Source organism: Sceloporus occidentalis, unplaced genomic scaffold (assembly GCF_023333645.1).
Source record: "Sceloporus occidentalis isolate IW3139 unplaced genomic scaffold, rSceOcc1.0.p SCAF_103, whole genome shotgun sequence".
In the NCBI taxonomy this organism is placed as follows: domain Eukaryota; kingdom Metazoa; phylum Chordata; class Lepidosauria; order Squamata; family Phrynosomatidae; genus Sceloporus; species Sceloporus occidentalis.
In genome coordinates this window covers 1,792,863-1,809,005 of record NW_028317083.1, presented here as the reverse complement: position 1 = coordinate 1,809,005, position 16,143 = coordinate 1,792,863, and the positions used below count along the sequence as shown (strand labels likewise).

General features: G+C 39.7%; 1 protein-coding gene across 1 annotated transcript; it reads right to left on the bottom strand.

Annotated features, from left to right (window-relative positions):
• Positions 1-1,084: 1,084 nt before the first annotated feature.
• Positions 1,085-15,235, bottom strand: LOC149283511 (SUN domain-containing protein 1-like). The gene is made up of 23 exons (XM_089497461.1): positions 15,159-15,235; positions 12,652-12,867; positions 11,976-12,172; positions 11,195-11,218; positions 10,895-11,110; positions 9,651-9,773; positions 8,825-8,908; positions 8,404-8,514; positions 7,913-8,011; positions 7,330-7,423; positions 6,823-6,881; positions 6,280-6,425; positions 5,485-5,715; positions 4,831-4,908; positions 4,697-4,731; positions 4,399-4,543; positions 3,849-4,094; positions 3,378-3,462; positions 3,075-3,190; positions 2,187-2,354; positions 1,959-2,051; positions 1,646-1,648; positions 1,085-1,198 (listed from the first exon to the last, which is right to left on the bottom strand). The coding sequence occupies exons 1-23, from the start codon at positions 15,233-15,235 to the stop codon at positions 1,085-1,087; spliced, it is 2,760 nt and encodes a 919-aa protein (XP_089353587.1).
• Between the last annotated feature and the right edge of the window lie 908 nt (positions 15,236-16,143).

Here is a 16,143-nt window from a genome sequence, read left to right as displayed (position 1 = left end):
TTGTTACATGTAAAAAAAACTATAGAACAAAGACATACAACTATTTTAATGGAATCAAAAGGAAAAAAACCCAAACATATTAGGGGTATCAGGTAAATATAAGTAATGCTCATTCCTGCGCTAGTAACGCAAAGTACCATAAGAGAATTACGTGTTCAGATCAGTAAGAGCAGACATCAGGAAACCCGATACGTGGCTTGCATTGGCAGTATTTCATTTGCAAAATATTTTAAGCCCGCTAGATTTCCTTGCCCAGGGACGACACTGCAAGTGCTTTATTATACAACGAAAAATGCCTCGACAGTAAAGACTTAAAATTATGACACTTTGGTTATTTTTCTACAGTTTTATGGGTGTATTCTTTCAGTCCTTCGAGTATCCTCTAGGAATTAAAGTTATGGTACCGCCACTGGATAAATAAGGATATTAACTGCATATAAAGGATTAACTTGTCAGAATTCACCTGCTTCCGTTTAAAAATGTTTTTAGGGAAGTAGGGAATATCATTACATATGGACATTAATATCTTTATTAATATCTTATGCGACTCTCCAAGCAATGGAAGCTGCATATTTTCAATCACAGAACGAATGCCATGTACAGCGTTATAGACCACCACGTCTTTCACTTTTCCCATGGCTAATACAAATGTCTGGACACCGAAGCGTAGCCCTAGAGAATGAAAAGGTACATCTAAAATACCGATATCACCAATAAACCCTGCACTGGGAAGAACCCCCAAACTACAGCTCCAATGAGCGAGACAAGATGCGCCTTAAAGAGCTCGCTACAGCACAGGAGTCTTTTAAAGATCTCCCACTAACTGGCCTTTCAATCCTTAGTGGATTACATGCAGCATTTAACCGAACGTGGAGACAAACTAAGATGAGCTGGCAACAGATAAGTGCAAATCAAATTGGTTTAGTAATCTGTTTTTGCTCTATTAATCCCTTTACTGGGCATTGTTGTTTTTTTTTAGGTGGAAACTTTAATACAGCATATACCTCTGATCCAAATTCCAGATTTATTCCAGTGTTCCAGGTTTGTATTTACATAGATACATACATCCGAGCAACACCTGTATTTATTGGACAGGCGTTCCATGAGCCCTGAAGCGATAGAGACATGTATAATCTGTATGGCCCCAATTGGAGTAGATGCGAAGTTCCACAATCTGGAAAGGCTTCTCATTCCCTTCCTGAAAGAGAAAAAACACACAAATCTCTTGATCCATTTCAAGTTTATTATGCTTCCACTAAAGAGAGATTTACTTCAACTTGGCTTAAAAGAAGTTACATTTGAATTAAATAAGAGCTATTCTTACCGATACCTAAACTGAATTTAGCCTCAACCTCTGGAGAGGACACCTTCCATCGACATCAAGTTACTGTGTAACTGCCCAGGCTTTGTCCCATTAGACAATCTGTTTTCTGAATACTTATGTCCGTCCACATTTCATATTATGTGGGAGAATTCCAAAAAGACACTAGTATATTGCATTTTGATTCTAAATACAATTATATTTATCTTTGAAATAAAGACTAAAAGCTACAACAAAATAAAATATATAACCACCACATCATAAAAGTCAGATGCCCCAGTGCATCCTGCGAGAAGCACATACTTGACCTGGAGAAATTCTCACTTTCTACGTCTTCAAATCTGAAGTCTTGGGCATCTTTGCAAATACTTGCCAATTGGGTACAAAACGCACACGTTTTTGTTCAAATTGAGTCAGAGAATTTTAGCGACATTTTTTGTAGCTGCTCAGACTTATGATGGGCTGAGGATATGAAGTGTTGCTTGTTCGTTAGCACTCTATTAGCTTACTTAACCAGAAGTGGGTAAGCAGTATAGATGTATAGCTCTTAAGTGTGGCGAGCACAGCCCTAGCATCACGCGCCCTAACGTTGGCTCTTTAACAAGCACAAGTTATTAAACACAAACTACATATTTACCATCGCCGGGAATATCTGCAGTGGTTCTCCTTCATGGTCATATAGTGAGTGAACCAGCAGAGTGCCGTTTTCTTGATACTCGTCTTCAAGTCCCTACAATATAAGAAAAAGAAAAAAAATGTTAAGATCAAATCCCAGCCACGACTGCAAACAAAGTGTCTCATATAGATTCTACAGCATTGCATGTCTCAGACACAGTTAATGATGTTACGTTTGTGGGGCACTTACGAATACAGCGAAGTCTTTCGGTGCACTTGTGATGTTGCCCGTTGGGGAGAGCGACTTTGGTATGTGCTCCAATGAGAAAGATGTTGGGTAAATCATCATTGAAAGTCTAACAACAAGGTAACCTTGAGCGCCTCTAAATGCCCAGCAATTTCCAGGATACATATCCGGCTGAAACAGGAATACAAGAGTACCAATCATTTTCGTTGTAGAGTATTAAAGGGAATTAAAGGTCGCAAACCTCCGATCCATTTTTTTAGTCTGCGCATGCTTTTCAGGCTCTCACATAGGGAAAACATACAAACATGTAAGAAGTGCTTGTTCTACATTGCATTCCAAAATGTAGAAGACATGAACAGCTAAAATTAGTCAATCATTTTTAATTGAGCAGTTTCACATTTTAATAGTATCTCCATACAGCCTATATCTAATGTGCAAAATTAGCCAGCAACTGAGCATTGATGTATCAGCAAGCATAGAGCGTTTGACCAAACTGAAATGAAACCTAGTCATTTAGTCGCACTCTATAAGCTTTCTGACACATCCAGCTCCTGTCCAGATCTCTGCAGTTATATAAAAGCTTACAAATCTGCAAAACATTCAAACATTTAGAATCTTTGCACTGACCTTTATAACTATGAAGTGTTATTGCAGTGGATTTCAGCATAGTTGTAAAGGTCATCGGAGAGTTTCTAAATGTTTTGCAAATATTTTTTTAAATATCTGTCCAAGAACCCCCAACAGTTTGGGTTTTCAGAGTTCTGAGGAGCACAGGTGGGCCAGTGCATTTCTGTCTTGGGCTACATAAAGATTCACCTGTCCTCACGTGAGGAGGACCAGAAGACAAGGACTATCTGCAGAGGAGCCATGGGCTACTACATGAATACTTGCCTGTATTACCACTCTGGGGGACTGTGTGAAATACCATAACGGAACCCCAAACAGACTCATAAGTGCCGTTTTCGTTTCATAGGTCTCAGAACAACGAGTGCCCAGGACGCTTCCTCCTGTAAAAAGGCAGTGGAATATGGAAACAGTTTTTATGTGATAAAGTATTAAATGTTATTATATTATACATACCCCCCCTCACTGTTTTATAGTAAACCAGTTTTAGTTTTCTCAAAATTCAAATATATGCAAGTAAACGGAAAAGCAGCCAAGCACCATACCTGGATACTATATCGCGTCACCTACCTCCTGACTCCAATGCAAAATCGACCATGCCAGTTCGGTCTTGAGAGTATAGTTTCAAAGCATTTTTGACAATCACATGGGCTTCCTATTAATATACAAAAAAAAAAAAAAAAGCGTTAAAACAGAGTTTCATTGTTAAGCAGAAAGACACCACAGAAAGGGACGACGACAACATTCAAGCCATACTTCATCTTATAGTTACCTTTAAAATTATCTTTACTGGGTTTAAATGGTTATGTTTTTTTGTTTAGTGAGAGGCAGAGAGAAAAAGGCAGACTGTCAACTACCCGTCTTCAGAGATCCATTTAAATGTCAGAAGAAAATAAAATATTAAGTTACCCCTACTCTAATACACATCTGCTTACAGGTTTAAGGGGATATGGCAACTATGTACCAGTAGCTTTAAACTTTAGACTTACCAAATGCTTTTAAACTCAGTAAGGGAGTCCCTCTCACATGTCTAAAACATACCTCTTCCGTTATGCCCGATATGCCTCCAGACACTGCTTTCTCCATCACTACTGCAGACGGCACTTGTTTGGTGATTGATACATGGTGTGAAATGTTCTTAAGGATTTGGAGCTCAAGTTCCTGGAGTCTGGTATTAAAGTCAGCCTTGCTTAAGTAGTTTGCAGATAGCCAATGCAGGAAAGATTCTGGCAGGTTTTCCTGGCTACTAAACATCATTTCAACGGACTCTCTGACTCTTGCATCCACCTGATAAAACCCAAAACACGCCCCATTAAGCAATATCAAAATTAGACGCGATAGCAGCAACCATTATTTACAAGACACAAAGACAATAGTGTTTGAAGTTACATTAAGGGCATTTTTCTAGCACACCCATGGACCAAAGGCAAGTCCTGAAAAGGCAAATCTACAAATCCATAGAAAAACAGACTTGTAGAAGGTTGTAATATGAACAAATCTTATCAGCTATAAAAACAAAAACCTAGAAAACTGCTGAAAATATTGTTAAGCAGTCACTTGTGCCCCTCTTGGGTTAATCAGTTGGTCTCACCTTCTGAAGAACACAATCTGGTAGGGCACAGCTGGTCTTTGCCGCCTTCTCTTTTACAAATTCAGCTTTATACGCAGCAAACTCTTGCTCCAGGTTTTGAATCTTTTGCCTAAGAAAGCCCTGATCTTGAGCATCTGCTCCACTTCTTAAAATAAAGGACACACATTAAACAAGATATAGGATATAACGCTAATCAGTACTACATTTCAAACCTTTATATATAGTGTTTGAATGGCAACACTGTTAATTATAGAAAATTTTCAGAAGCTACTTAAATAAAATTAAAAAAAGAAATTACCCCGTCCTTAACAGTTTCCGGTCTTCTTCTATTGCCTGCAAGACATATTTGTGTTAGGAGGGAGAAAAGTCTATGAACAAAACGACGCAAGCACATCCTACATTCCTGCAAGACTAACAGCAGCAGTCATATACCTCTGAAAGTTTTCCCAGGAGTGTCTCCAAACGCAAGATACGAGCTTCATGATCTGAGCTAGTGGAGTGGAATCCATCCTAAAATAAGAGGAAACCAGAGTTTGCAGTCAGACGTTTGCCATTTCATCTTCACAAGATTTCCTCCAAACAAGGTCCTGTTAATCATGGCACAAGCAGCAGTGTTACAAGTAACCCATGCAGTTGGCTTTCCCTGGCCTGCAAACCTCATGCAGCCCCATTTCTGATATATATATATATCTCTCTCTTAGGTTTTGCTCTTATACTTGTCGCAGCTTATAATAAAGGGAAATAGGGGAAAATGGACAGCACTGTTCTAGAGGAATAGCCATGTTTGGTAAAACTATTGGTCCACCTCTTATTCTGATTATTTTGAGCACCACACGCACTGACGATTTAATAATATTTACCATGGATTGTTCCTTTTGGTATTTTAATAAGATCTGCAGAGCATCTATATCTAGTGTGTAAAATTAGCCAAGATGCATCTCTGCTTACAAAAAGTTGAAATGAAATCTTGTAGTGAATATCAGCAACTTAGTTACACTCTATACGTTTTCTGGCACATCATATAAATAGCTTCTGCCCGGATACATCTTCGTCAATAGTCTAGCTGATCCCAGTAACAATATTTACCGTGGTGTGTTCCTTTTTATCCGTTAGTGTTGCAAAACGCTCATTTAGCATCTTGGCGATTAGTCCGGATATCAGGTCCTGGTCGCTCATCTGCCCAACCCGTTCTTGAATGTTCTGCACCAAGAGTGCCAGTTTGTCGTGGTCCTTTACATGATGGCTGTGATTCATGGCCATAAGCCTCAGCTTATATTCCAGCTCTTTGATTGTACCGGCCATGTGAAGATCTGTCTCCTTTATAAAATAACAAAAAAAAAAAAACAACTGTTCAACAAGTGTTCAGCGTGTAACCTATAGTTTTGGGGCAAGGGGAAAAAAGTGGCACTTTAACAGGAGTTGCTACAACATTCTCTATTTAGTGAATTTGGGGTAGGATACACTTGTCTGGTATAAGCCATATTTTATACAGTGCCCACTATTTACTCAGCACTTCATCCAATACAAATATTTGAAGGGCACCACAAAACTAAGTCGAACTGATATATTTGTTTTCTATAGTAACCAGTGCTCAATGGTGAACCAGGGCATAAGTGGTGCATAACAAAACTTTACTTACAAGAGGACCCTGCTTATGACATAGGAAGAATTTATAGTTGATAGTTATTTTTCAGGGCTACTTGGTTTCTGGGCATTCCTGTCTTGGATTAACCTATTCATGCGTTTACTATATTAACATCCAGAAAACTATAGGCACCAAAATGGAATATTGAAATTAGAATCTGAATTAAAGTAGTACAATAACAAAAAAGCAATTCTTTTGTTGGAGCACGCACATCAAGCCATGTTGTGGAATTTTACCTGTGTGTCCTGGCTGGGCAAAGGGGTATCTGCTGTGGGCTTGAGGATAGGAACTGTATCTTCTGCAGTCTGTACAGCATCCATTCTTAACCCACCAAATGCCGGAAGCAATGACCACAAACCGCCAAAGCCCATGAACCACAGACCTTTGCAAAGTAAGCTCATATTTTACATACACATTAAGGAGACTGAAGCCTCTGGTTTAAAAAGCCACAATGGGGACTTATTCACTAAAGGGAGAATTGTAAATGCCCATCGTCAATAGGTGCACAGTTCAATCAATTCAGCCCTAGCTGGAGGAACCCACTAGCGCTTACCCTTCATAATAAACAGTGAAGAAAGGGAGTTGAAACCCTAGCTATCCCTTCAAAAAATTAACTCCAATATAATATTGATCTTTAAAAAATGAATTGTGTCTCAATGCAATAAGAAGCAAACCAAAACGAACTTTTTTTTTTTATTTTTTAATATTAGAGTATAGGGGTACTTGCTTTTTTCAATATTTTAACTTTACTTTGGAATCAGCTTTATGTGAAGACTTACCCAATAATAGTAGTAAAGGAATCAGCAGAGGCAGCAATCTGAGTACTTTTGGAAGGCATCTAGTGTTAAAATACAGGAAGACAAACCCATCATTTACTGTGAAGCGTCAAATCCACATTTAACATTTTACAAAACCATTGTTCTAGTGGAGGGGGGGGTAAAAAATAGAATCGAGAAAACAAAAAAAAAACAAAAAAAAAAACAACCACATTTTGTGGTAAGGAAAATCCTATTATCTGGGTTAATCAATCTCACAAAATGAGCGTTTAAATTGGAAATCGGAATAAGTATAACAATGACATGGATGCTATTATTCGTATGAACACAGTAGGTGCTGAGAAAAGGTTTCCAATATACATTTCCTTGAAGCACTTCCTGCTCGGCTGGTTTGTATAGATAAGATTTCCATTTTTTTATGGCGACACTGCTTTTCTTGAGAAATGTTTCCTCGCAGAAACTGCTTTTAATAAAACAAAAGCCATTCTCCAATATGCACCGGCTACTGACCTGGTTAGAAAAAGAACATTTAACAAAGAGAGCAGCGTGGCAAGCTGGTACCATCCCGTGCCCAACCACCAAAACATTCCAGACGCTGCTTTTCCTGCAAGAGACAAAAGAGCGGATTAGACACAGATGCCATGCTGTGCAAATAGAGGCCGGGACCCAAATACACATGGATTTCGTGTGTAGACCGTTACGACACACAACCGGGGATTAACATGTATGAAGCCAGGAATGAAAGCATGTGACGTGATATCAATACTTTCCCCGACGCCAAGCGGTGAGGAGATATCCTTTTACCTAGTAGTATGACTGTTAGATCAGAGAAATACAGCAGTGAAAGCCTTTCTACGGCAGTCAAAGGCTGGTGACCGTGATTTTAGATTTCGCAGAATTAAATCCACCGTGGAAAAGCAGAAGACAGAGGCATGCATCCAATACGTACAATGACAGACGCAACATAATCCATGTTAACACAGAAAGGTGAATCAATAACCTCTTGCCAGTTTGAGCATCAAGGGGAGTATCTCATCTCGGCACTCAAAAAGGTCAAGACTTCATGCCAATGTGCAAAATCAAAAATAATAACCTGGGGATACAATGGCCAACCAAAGAAACGACAACGCCTTCCTGGATACAAACCATCCAGCAGCTGCAACGCTTCGCACGGCTTGTTGCAAAAAGTAGCCTAAAAACAGAGGAAAGGTTTGTTTACCAAAGACACCAAGTGACCGGCGATTCGCGGAAAGCCAAAACGCATTAGCGACATAGCAGATACAGGACAAGTGCCTTAGGGCAAGCATGGGATGCTCGCAACAGCAGACACTTTCCTGATGACTCCTCACGTACAGCGATGCCAAAAGCAATCACACCAAAAACTATTACGAGTAGGAAAACACTATATGGGCACCACATTTTCTTTTTCTGCTCAGGATACATTTATGCAATTTTCAGACTATTTATTTAATCACTGTGCGTATTTATCTATAAGTGATGATGAGCAGGGAGAGACAGTGCAGAAAGAAGGGAAGTCCTTTAAGACATCAAAAAGGTCACAAAAACAAAAAGGTGCAAATAAACCTGCATAAGAAAAGATGTGCCATATGGACCCCGTCACCCTCTTAGCCCGTGAAGATTGCGTGAGGACAGTTGTGTGTGTTTCATGGTGTTTCGTCCCTTTACAGTCATCACCTGTTGGTTACGGTAACAAGCGATTAATGCGCGACTCTTACACCAAAGGTGAAGGAAAAAACAAATAGAAAAAGGGCCACATTTTTACAAAAGTTGTGTCAAGAGTGACTATTGTAAAAAAGTATACTGTATAGTAGGAAAAAGTATCAACGGTAAAACAGAGAGACATTTCTCAACATGAAAATCTTAAGGCGACATTCTTTATAATTTATCTTGATATCAAACAAGAGATTGGGTGGAAAAAACCTAAAGACAGTTCAAATTAAAGGGGTTAAAATAAACGAAGCGCATGCATGAGTACCATACTTACACAAGGATTCCCCATTTATACGGAGCTGTCCATCCTCTTTTAGATAGTCTCTCACATTCATACTTCCACAGTAATTCGAATGAGCTGCAACACACACACACACAGGGGAAAAATAAAATAAAGTGTCTGGGTCGGGATTTGCATGAAACCTGGGAAACGAGGATCTAGGCTATGATTACATTTTGTTTATTCCCAGCACAGTAATCATTAAGCAGTTAATGAGCCGTCAGAGGAAGTGGCGAGCACCTTTTGCATTATGAAAGTTAAAGCGCGTGCGGTAGATGTACGGAGTAACCATTTCAAAAGTGAATAAAAGCAGAGGAGCCAGCGATACATTCAGGGATCACTAAAACTGTTGCATTACATTTAATGCGCCCTAGCATTTGTTTGCATACATGTGTAACTGCATGCAACGCTGCTTGTGCACCTAGGTCCAGCATATGATCAAACAGCGGATTTTGGGAAGGTGTACGCACATCCTAGTCACCATCGCTAATATTATAAAAGGAAAACCTCTGCAACGTGGTCAATTAACACGCTGGCAGGTAGGTTACCGCAATGTTTACACCAAAATTGCACTCTGCCAGAAGGAACCCCATGAACATGGCACTGCAGGTTCACGTTAAGCGCAAGATAAAGATTATAGAATGAAAATGTGATTTTCTAGATTGAAGAAAATTAGGTTTTAGAGATAGAATAAGCTTGCCACCCTTGAAACAAGTGATAAAGCTAGAAAGTCCGCTTGCCCAACAAGAACAGGTAAGGGAAGGCATCACCGATTGGAGGGCGAGGATCAATGTGCGGTGGCTTATTGGGCAAGCTGTACCTTTGAACGCATAACCAAGCTTCAACATGGCCGTATGAAAAAGGTTCAATAACAGAGCTGCTATAGTCATAGCGGACGTTCTGACCAGCAGCAAAGCCTTATTCACGTAATAAGGCATTTCTCCTATCAAGAGAAACAAAATAAAATGTGAATGTTCAATTACCACATCGAAAAACGAAGCAAATGATGCTGAAAAAAAACCTAAACTTTCTGGGCAGGCTCAGGGCAGAATAATGCATTGGAAGAAAACTAAAGCAGTGGAGAAAAAAAAAAAAAACAAAAAAAAAAAGGAAAAAAGGAAAAAAGGGTCTAAAGAAATCAGAGGCTTTCAATCTATAACAAGTTGGTTTTTTTTTTTGTTTTGTTTTTTTTTAAAACCCATTAAAGTCTGTAGGTGAGGACTGTACAGCCTTGGTTAAAACAGCTCAAACTTAAGGGAGGTTGGGTTTCATTAAAATATAATGGGGGGGAAAAAATAGCCCCAGGTGTAAATTCTAACCACCGTCTCTTGACACAACCAAGCAAATCGGGATAATACACTTAATTACAGCTGCAGTTTTGGGCTACAAACAATCTAGATACATTTCCGCGAGGGGCTCACTTTATCTTGACTGTCAATATGGGATGTTCACACCTCGTACTAATATATATATATATATATATATATATATATATAACACTAAACGAAATATATAACAATCTTTTAAACTGCATTTTCCCACAACCGTATACGGAGCACAATTGTTGGTTTAACCCGGCATAGCTCAGCATCGCATCCACTGATAAATGGAGGAGACTGGAGTAAGGATTGGCTTATTTGGCAATATCCTTGGTACCAACATATACTGAAATTAAGTGTCCAAGAGACCTTCTGGGACACAATTCTGCAAGTCTTCAGAAATTAAGGAACGTGAATTAACCAATTGCAAATCACAGAACTGTGTGACATACAAATAGTTTGCATAGTCTGCAGCCAAAGGATTCTGCCAACATCCAAACACCTAATACCGGCCTACAATATGAACAGAACCATTACATTTCACACCTATTTAACACCTGCTCTCCAGGATATCCTCAGAGGTTCCCTAACCAATATCTCAAGGTCCAGATGCTTAAAAATGCCAGCTATAAAATTATACTGTAACAATCAGACCTGTAGCCATCCAGCTGAACACAACAAAAAAACATGATTTTACCCCCCCAAATAATTTTACCCTAACAGGAGCAAATAAGGGGAATCTTACTTGACTTGTGCTTCTGGGCCCGGTCCCTGGTGTAGACTTTTGTCGAGGCAGTGTGTATGTGTGCAGGTGTTGCACGAGATGCAGAAAATGCAGTGAGGACGTCACTTCTTTCAGACAGCATACTACAGTCATTGCAAGTGTATCCATTAATCATGGTAGTTTGTGTCTGTGCAGAGTTTAATTCTCCATTGGCTTGAATCACTGTTGTGTCCCCACCTGGAGAGAAACAGAAGGAAAAACGGTCAAAGCCGGTGTTTGAAATAATGGGAGTACCAATTTATAAATGGAAAATAAGTTTACCTTTTGGGTCATCGTCATCAAGCCCTAAAATGAAGAGCGACAACAAAATTAAATATTTTTTTTTGCATTCTTAACACATACTCCATTTTTTATCCAGCTGCGCACAAGGCGACATAAATTCTGCTGAAATGTTATACAAAAGACTAAATTATAGTTATAAAATATGTGAATGTGTTGCCAGGCAACATGTGATTACACAGTAAGGGAATTCTAGCCCTTGCTGTTCTACCAAAAACAGTCTCTCAGTTTACCTAAAATGCATTTGGATCTCCAACTTAGAAAAATATAAGTCAATAAGAAGTGTGTGTGGGCAGGGTTGTCTTAATTCATTCTCCAAGAAAACACAGTGTTTCAGTAAATAATTACCATAAAATATGAGCGCTTAGTATGTCGTTACTCGAGCATCGGAGGGCATTCCATGGGATCACATGGTCTTTCAACAGAAGCTTGCTATGACAGTTTACTTTGTAAGAGGTTATGAAGTTTGCCATGTATATCCACTAAATGGAAGAATATCGGCCTACAGATTCTAAAATGAAAAAGTGCTTATGTACCAGCAATATATATATATTTTAATTTTTTTTATTTTTTTTCTTATTCCCACCACTTGCGTCGTATTTCTTGCAAGAACAATTGCTGGATAGAACACATATAGGAGACTCGGATCCACAGGTGTAACATCTACCTTATAAGCCAAGCTTGCGCTATGCGCCCACCAGCGCATTCAGAACACAGTCCCAGTCTCTGGCCAGAACAGCAGAGAATAAAGCACCAGACTCACCCCACAAGTGATCCACTTCAGTCTGTTCCCGTATCAAGGATTCATCTAGCACAGAGGACAAGACAGAGGCATCGGCAGCATGACTGCTGTAACTGTTCTGGCTGAGGAAGGACGAGTTGATGAGAGACTTCTTCGTGGCAGACTGATGAGAGCTGGATGAGGATTGCTTGCTAGTGTTATGTTGTTGCCAAAGAGATCTGGGCAAATGGAAATGCACGGGTTTAGCTTAATCTTGTAAAGCCATTTTTTCCATCAGTAGATTTCCAAAGGTAGCTATGACATCTACAGCCCAAGACAGCGACGTATGGAAGTTTCCAGGGGTAAGTGTTTTGAGACAGACACAGGGGTCCAGCATGTACACCACTAAACTGATGCATGTTGGTGTTCCTTCTGCATGGACACCAGTTAACTTTTCTGCATCCAAAAGCTGTGTATTCATTCTTTAGTTACTGGGATTAAAAACCGAGACTATCAGAGCCTGCTTTAATGGCATACGTCAAGAACTTGGCATTTGTTTGGGCTTTCCACATTAAACACATTGTTTTAATGTTGCATCTAGTAGGCAGACCAGCCCCTTTAGCGTTTTGTACACTTTTTAAACTTGTCTTCTGAACTTCACTGATCGCCACCATCAGATGATTTAACTTGGAACTGCCAAGTGTAGCAGCCATCTTACCTGTTGAAGGATCTGTCCTTTGAGGACACACTGCCGGTGTACGACACGTTTCCGGAATAAGACGCACTGGAGACAATGCTGTCGTTATGCAGATCATCAGCATAGCTCCCTGTAGTCATCAAACGCAGACTCCGCCGCGACATTCTTGGTGAATCAAAAACGGGATCCAACTTATGCAAGGTTTCAAAGTTGAGGGCCTCGGAAGAATAACTTGAGCTAAAAATAAAATAAAAATTCACATAGTCATTTTAAAAAAACACGTGTAATATGGACAGAAGCTTACATGTGCCAGAATTGTATAATATAGTTATGCCAATAAGGGCAGCTATCATATTATATTTAAAAATACATTTGTTACATGACCACTCAAACCAGTTCAACTCTGACAAAGTTAACAGCATTTGTAATGTTAAGTCAATTACAGAACTGCTTCATTAACCAAAATATTAGATGCCTTAAATAAGTGCAGGCAACAGGCTCATTTCAACCAATGAGGATTTTTGTATGAGTTGTGGTCCAACATTTATTGAGTTAAAGCTGGCATTCTTACAAAACGACACAATTTTATAATCACGTTAAGTACGTTATGTGCAGTACTGCAAAACTCATAAGATGTCTCATAAGAATGAAGTCTAGTGCCAGGTGTAAACCCGCTGCAGATCAATGCTTCTACTGTATCCAGTCACGTCTGCACGAAACAAGGGCTGCTGCCATTTACCATAAAAAAAAAAAAAAAAAAAAAAAAAAAAAAAAAAAAAAAAAAAAAAAAAAAATCGGCTTTCCCCTCCCTAAATGCAAAAAAAGTAGTGCGTCAAAAAGAGCAGCTGCCAACACCGGCCAACAGCTGTACCTCCCAACAAAAAGCCATTTTATTTGCTGCTTCCAAATGGTTTTAGGCCAAAGGAAAGACTTGGGAGTTTAATGTTTAAAGGGTACAACCCTGACAACACATATTAGAAACCATGAATACAATTGTTTTTTTCCTTCCAACATAATTATTGCAGGTTCACAATTTTAATTCAACACAAGACTGTGCATTCTTAAAAACATTCCCCCAACCCGAACTCAATGCAGCAGAACGCTATTCATACAGCATTGGCTGCATTTAAAAAGTTTAATTTTCTCAAGTTGTCTGCTTAAAAGAAAAAAATAAACCAAAAATTGCGGCTCTCGGAAAGATTAGCGCTTGATATGCATTCTTCCAAAATGCACACAAAAAAACCGCATTTACCCAACACAAAACTTGCAGCGATGAAGCAAGAGCTACTTTCTTCTTCCATGATCTGACATTTCTTGCCACTGATTGGCTGCCTAAAGCTGTCAATCAGTGGCAGGAAAGAGGTATAGAAAATCACGAAGGAGTTTAAACAGGTGCATTGGGGGGGGGGGTCTAACAGCCATCACCAGAGGGGGATTGGACCGGAGACAAGTATCATGTGTACGGGTATAAGCATTACTCTATATTCCATGGTGATTTTGACTTCTTGGAGTCAGAATCCATGCTCCGCAAACCAGAGGAAATCCCTTAAGAAACGTAACTGGAAAAAAAAACAAAAAAACCCCAAAAACTTTCAAGCCCAGACCTGACGAGCTTCAAAAACCGGGTACTCTGAATGCTAAATGGATTCATGCATTGTATAGTTCTGTGCTAAACGGGTCCAGAATTTTATATATCCTCTCATGACAGCCTCTGGAGCTGAAATGAAGCCCCACATACACAATTGCTTATGTTAAATAAAAAAAATGTATGCTTTAAATACTACGACTGGGTGGGGATACGTTTCCGGTACAGAAGTTCTGAACATCTGACTCATCAGCTGGAGAGGCACTGGCTGCTATCAGCGAAATGGGGACTCGCTGGGAATAGATGTGATGCTTCATAGACAAAAAGTAAACAAACAGAAAACAGATAGTCGGGATCAAACATCAGGTCATTTAAAGGAGAAGAGTTATAAAAATAGACAGAGGCTTAGATGTCATTTAAGTTTTACTTCGAGGGTGGTAGGTAGGCGGAACAGCTATCAAGAAATGTCACAGTAAAACTAAAGCATCAGATGTTTAGATGTTACATTACAAGGTTTTACTTCACTGGGAGGATGACAGATAAATGGAACAGCCACCCAGCAGATGTTAATACAGTGAGGGAATTTAAACACGCATGGGATAGGGATACGGCTCCTGAATCTGAGACCAAGAATGGATTACGAATTGAGTCTTTCGCACAGTAAGAACAGGCAGACTAGACGGGCCGAATGGTTCTTATGTGCGCTCCGTTTCAGTATTTCTATACACAGGACTGGCAGCTGACGTCTTTTCAAGCAGCAGCAAAATCATTTCTCACTGAGTGCAGCGAACAGACCGGTTTATCTGCATTGCCCGGCTTAACGAATCCTAGCTTCATCTGGCTTATCCCTTCCACAGTCATGCAATAACAAGCAACACTCAGTTACTGGTGTTAGGAGCAGAGCTCATGAATATTCGGTATAGCCAGAAGCCTTGTTTCTCACCTTAGCGCATAGGTGTAGCCAGTGTTCTCTGGCAGACACTGAGGTGGAGCATACGTGTGGAGATGGGAATAATCCATTCTCACCGATCAGATCATACTGGAACAAGTGGAAAGTGCAATGACAAGACACGTTACTTAGGCATTCCGGAGACAGGCGGGTAAAGAGACAGTTCTAATGTTCAGAGGCTGAATATTTAAACCAGCAGTGCATGCTCCAAGTAGACCTCGCCCTTCTCAAGAAGACCTTTCACAAAAGTTATACACTTTAGAATAACTGCCTTTCAAGGAGTAACAGCAAGAAAGCGATTTAAAACCACGCTCCATAAACAACCAATAAGAAAGGTTATCAGGTGCATGCTGGGACATTTTTACTACATACGTGCAAGCATGCGGTATCCTTAAAAACCCGCAACACATCGGAACGCACTACCCGCTATACAGCAATTCCAGGCAAAATAGAAATTACCCAGCAATACATCAAAGGTTAGTTTTGTGGCTTCCATAACACAGCCACAAGACAATATAAAACCTGAGAGAAACCCTTATACCTCGGGGCTCACTGTTTAGAGAAAAGTGTGATTATTAATAAAGAAACAACTCTCTCTGAAATATAGCAAACACACCAATGTATAAAGCCTGACTCAATATGGTGGAAAGTTCTAATATATACACATTCTTATTTATTTAGGGGAAAAAAGTGTTCCATTACTATAGCAACAAATGGAATGTTCCAGCTGATGGGGCCATTACACGCATTTGTATGATAAAACCATTCAGTCCAATTACCTCCTATACATAAACCTCTATGTGAATACAGCCTGGTTTTACATGTTAACTGTGACCCCTTCATATAATTTATACAAATGAAGAGCATACATAAATAACTAAATCTGCAATAACCCTCTCCGACCCCTGGGATTCTGCCGGGGGGGGGGGGGGGGGGGGGTCAGACCATCCAATAGTCCAGGTGAGTTCTGACATTATGC

What these genes read in the sequence shown, in the direction of transcription:
- LOC149283511 (XM_089497461.1), bottom strand. Translation starts at nt 15,235, where the DNA reads ATGGATTATTCCCATCTCCACACGTATGCTCCACCTCAGTGTCTGCCA. An exon ending in GCTTGGTTATGCGTTCAAAG is followed by an intron (nt 8,909 to 9,650) that starts GTACAGCTTGCC and finishes TGTGTGTTGCAG; the next exon opens with CTCATTCGAATTACTGTGGA. An exon ending in GTTGGCCATTGTATCCCCAG is followed by an intron (nt 7,424 to 7,912) that starts GTTATTATTTTT and finishes TGTCTCTTGCAG; the next exon opens with GAAAAGCAGCGTCTGGAATG.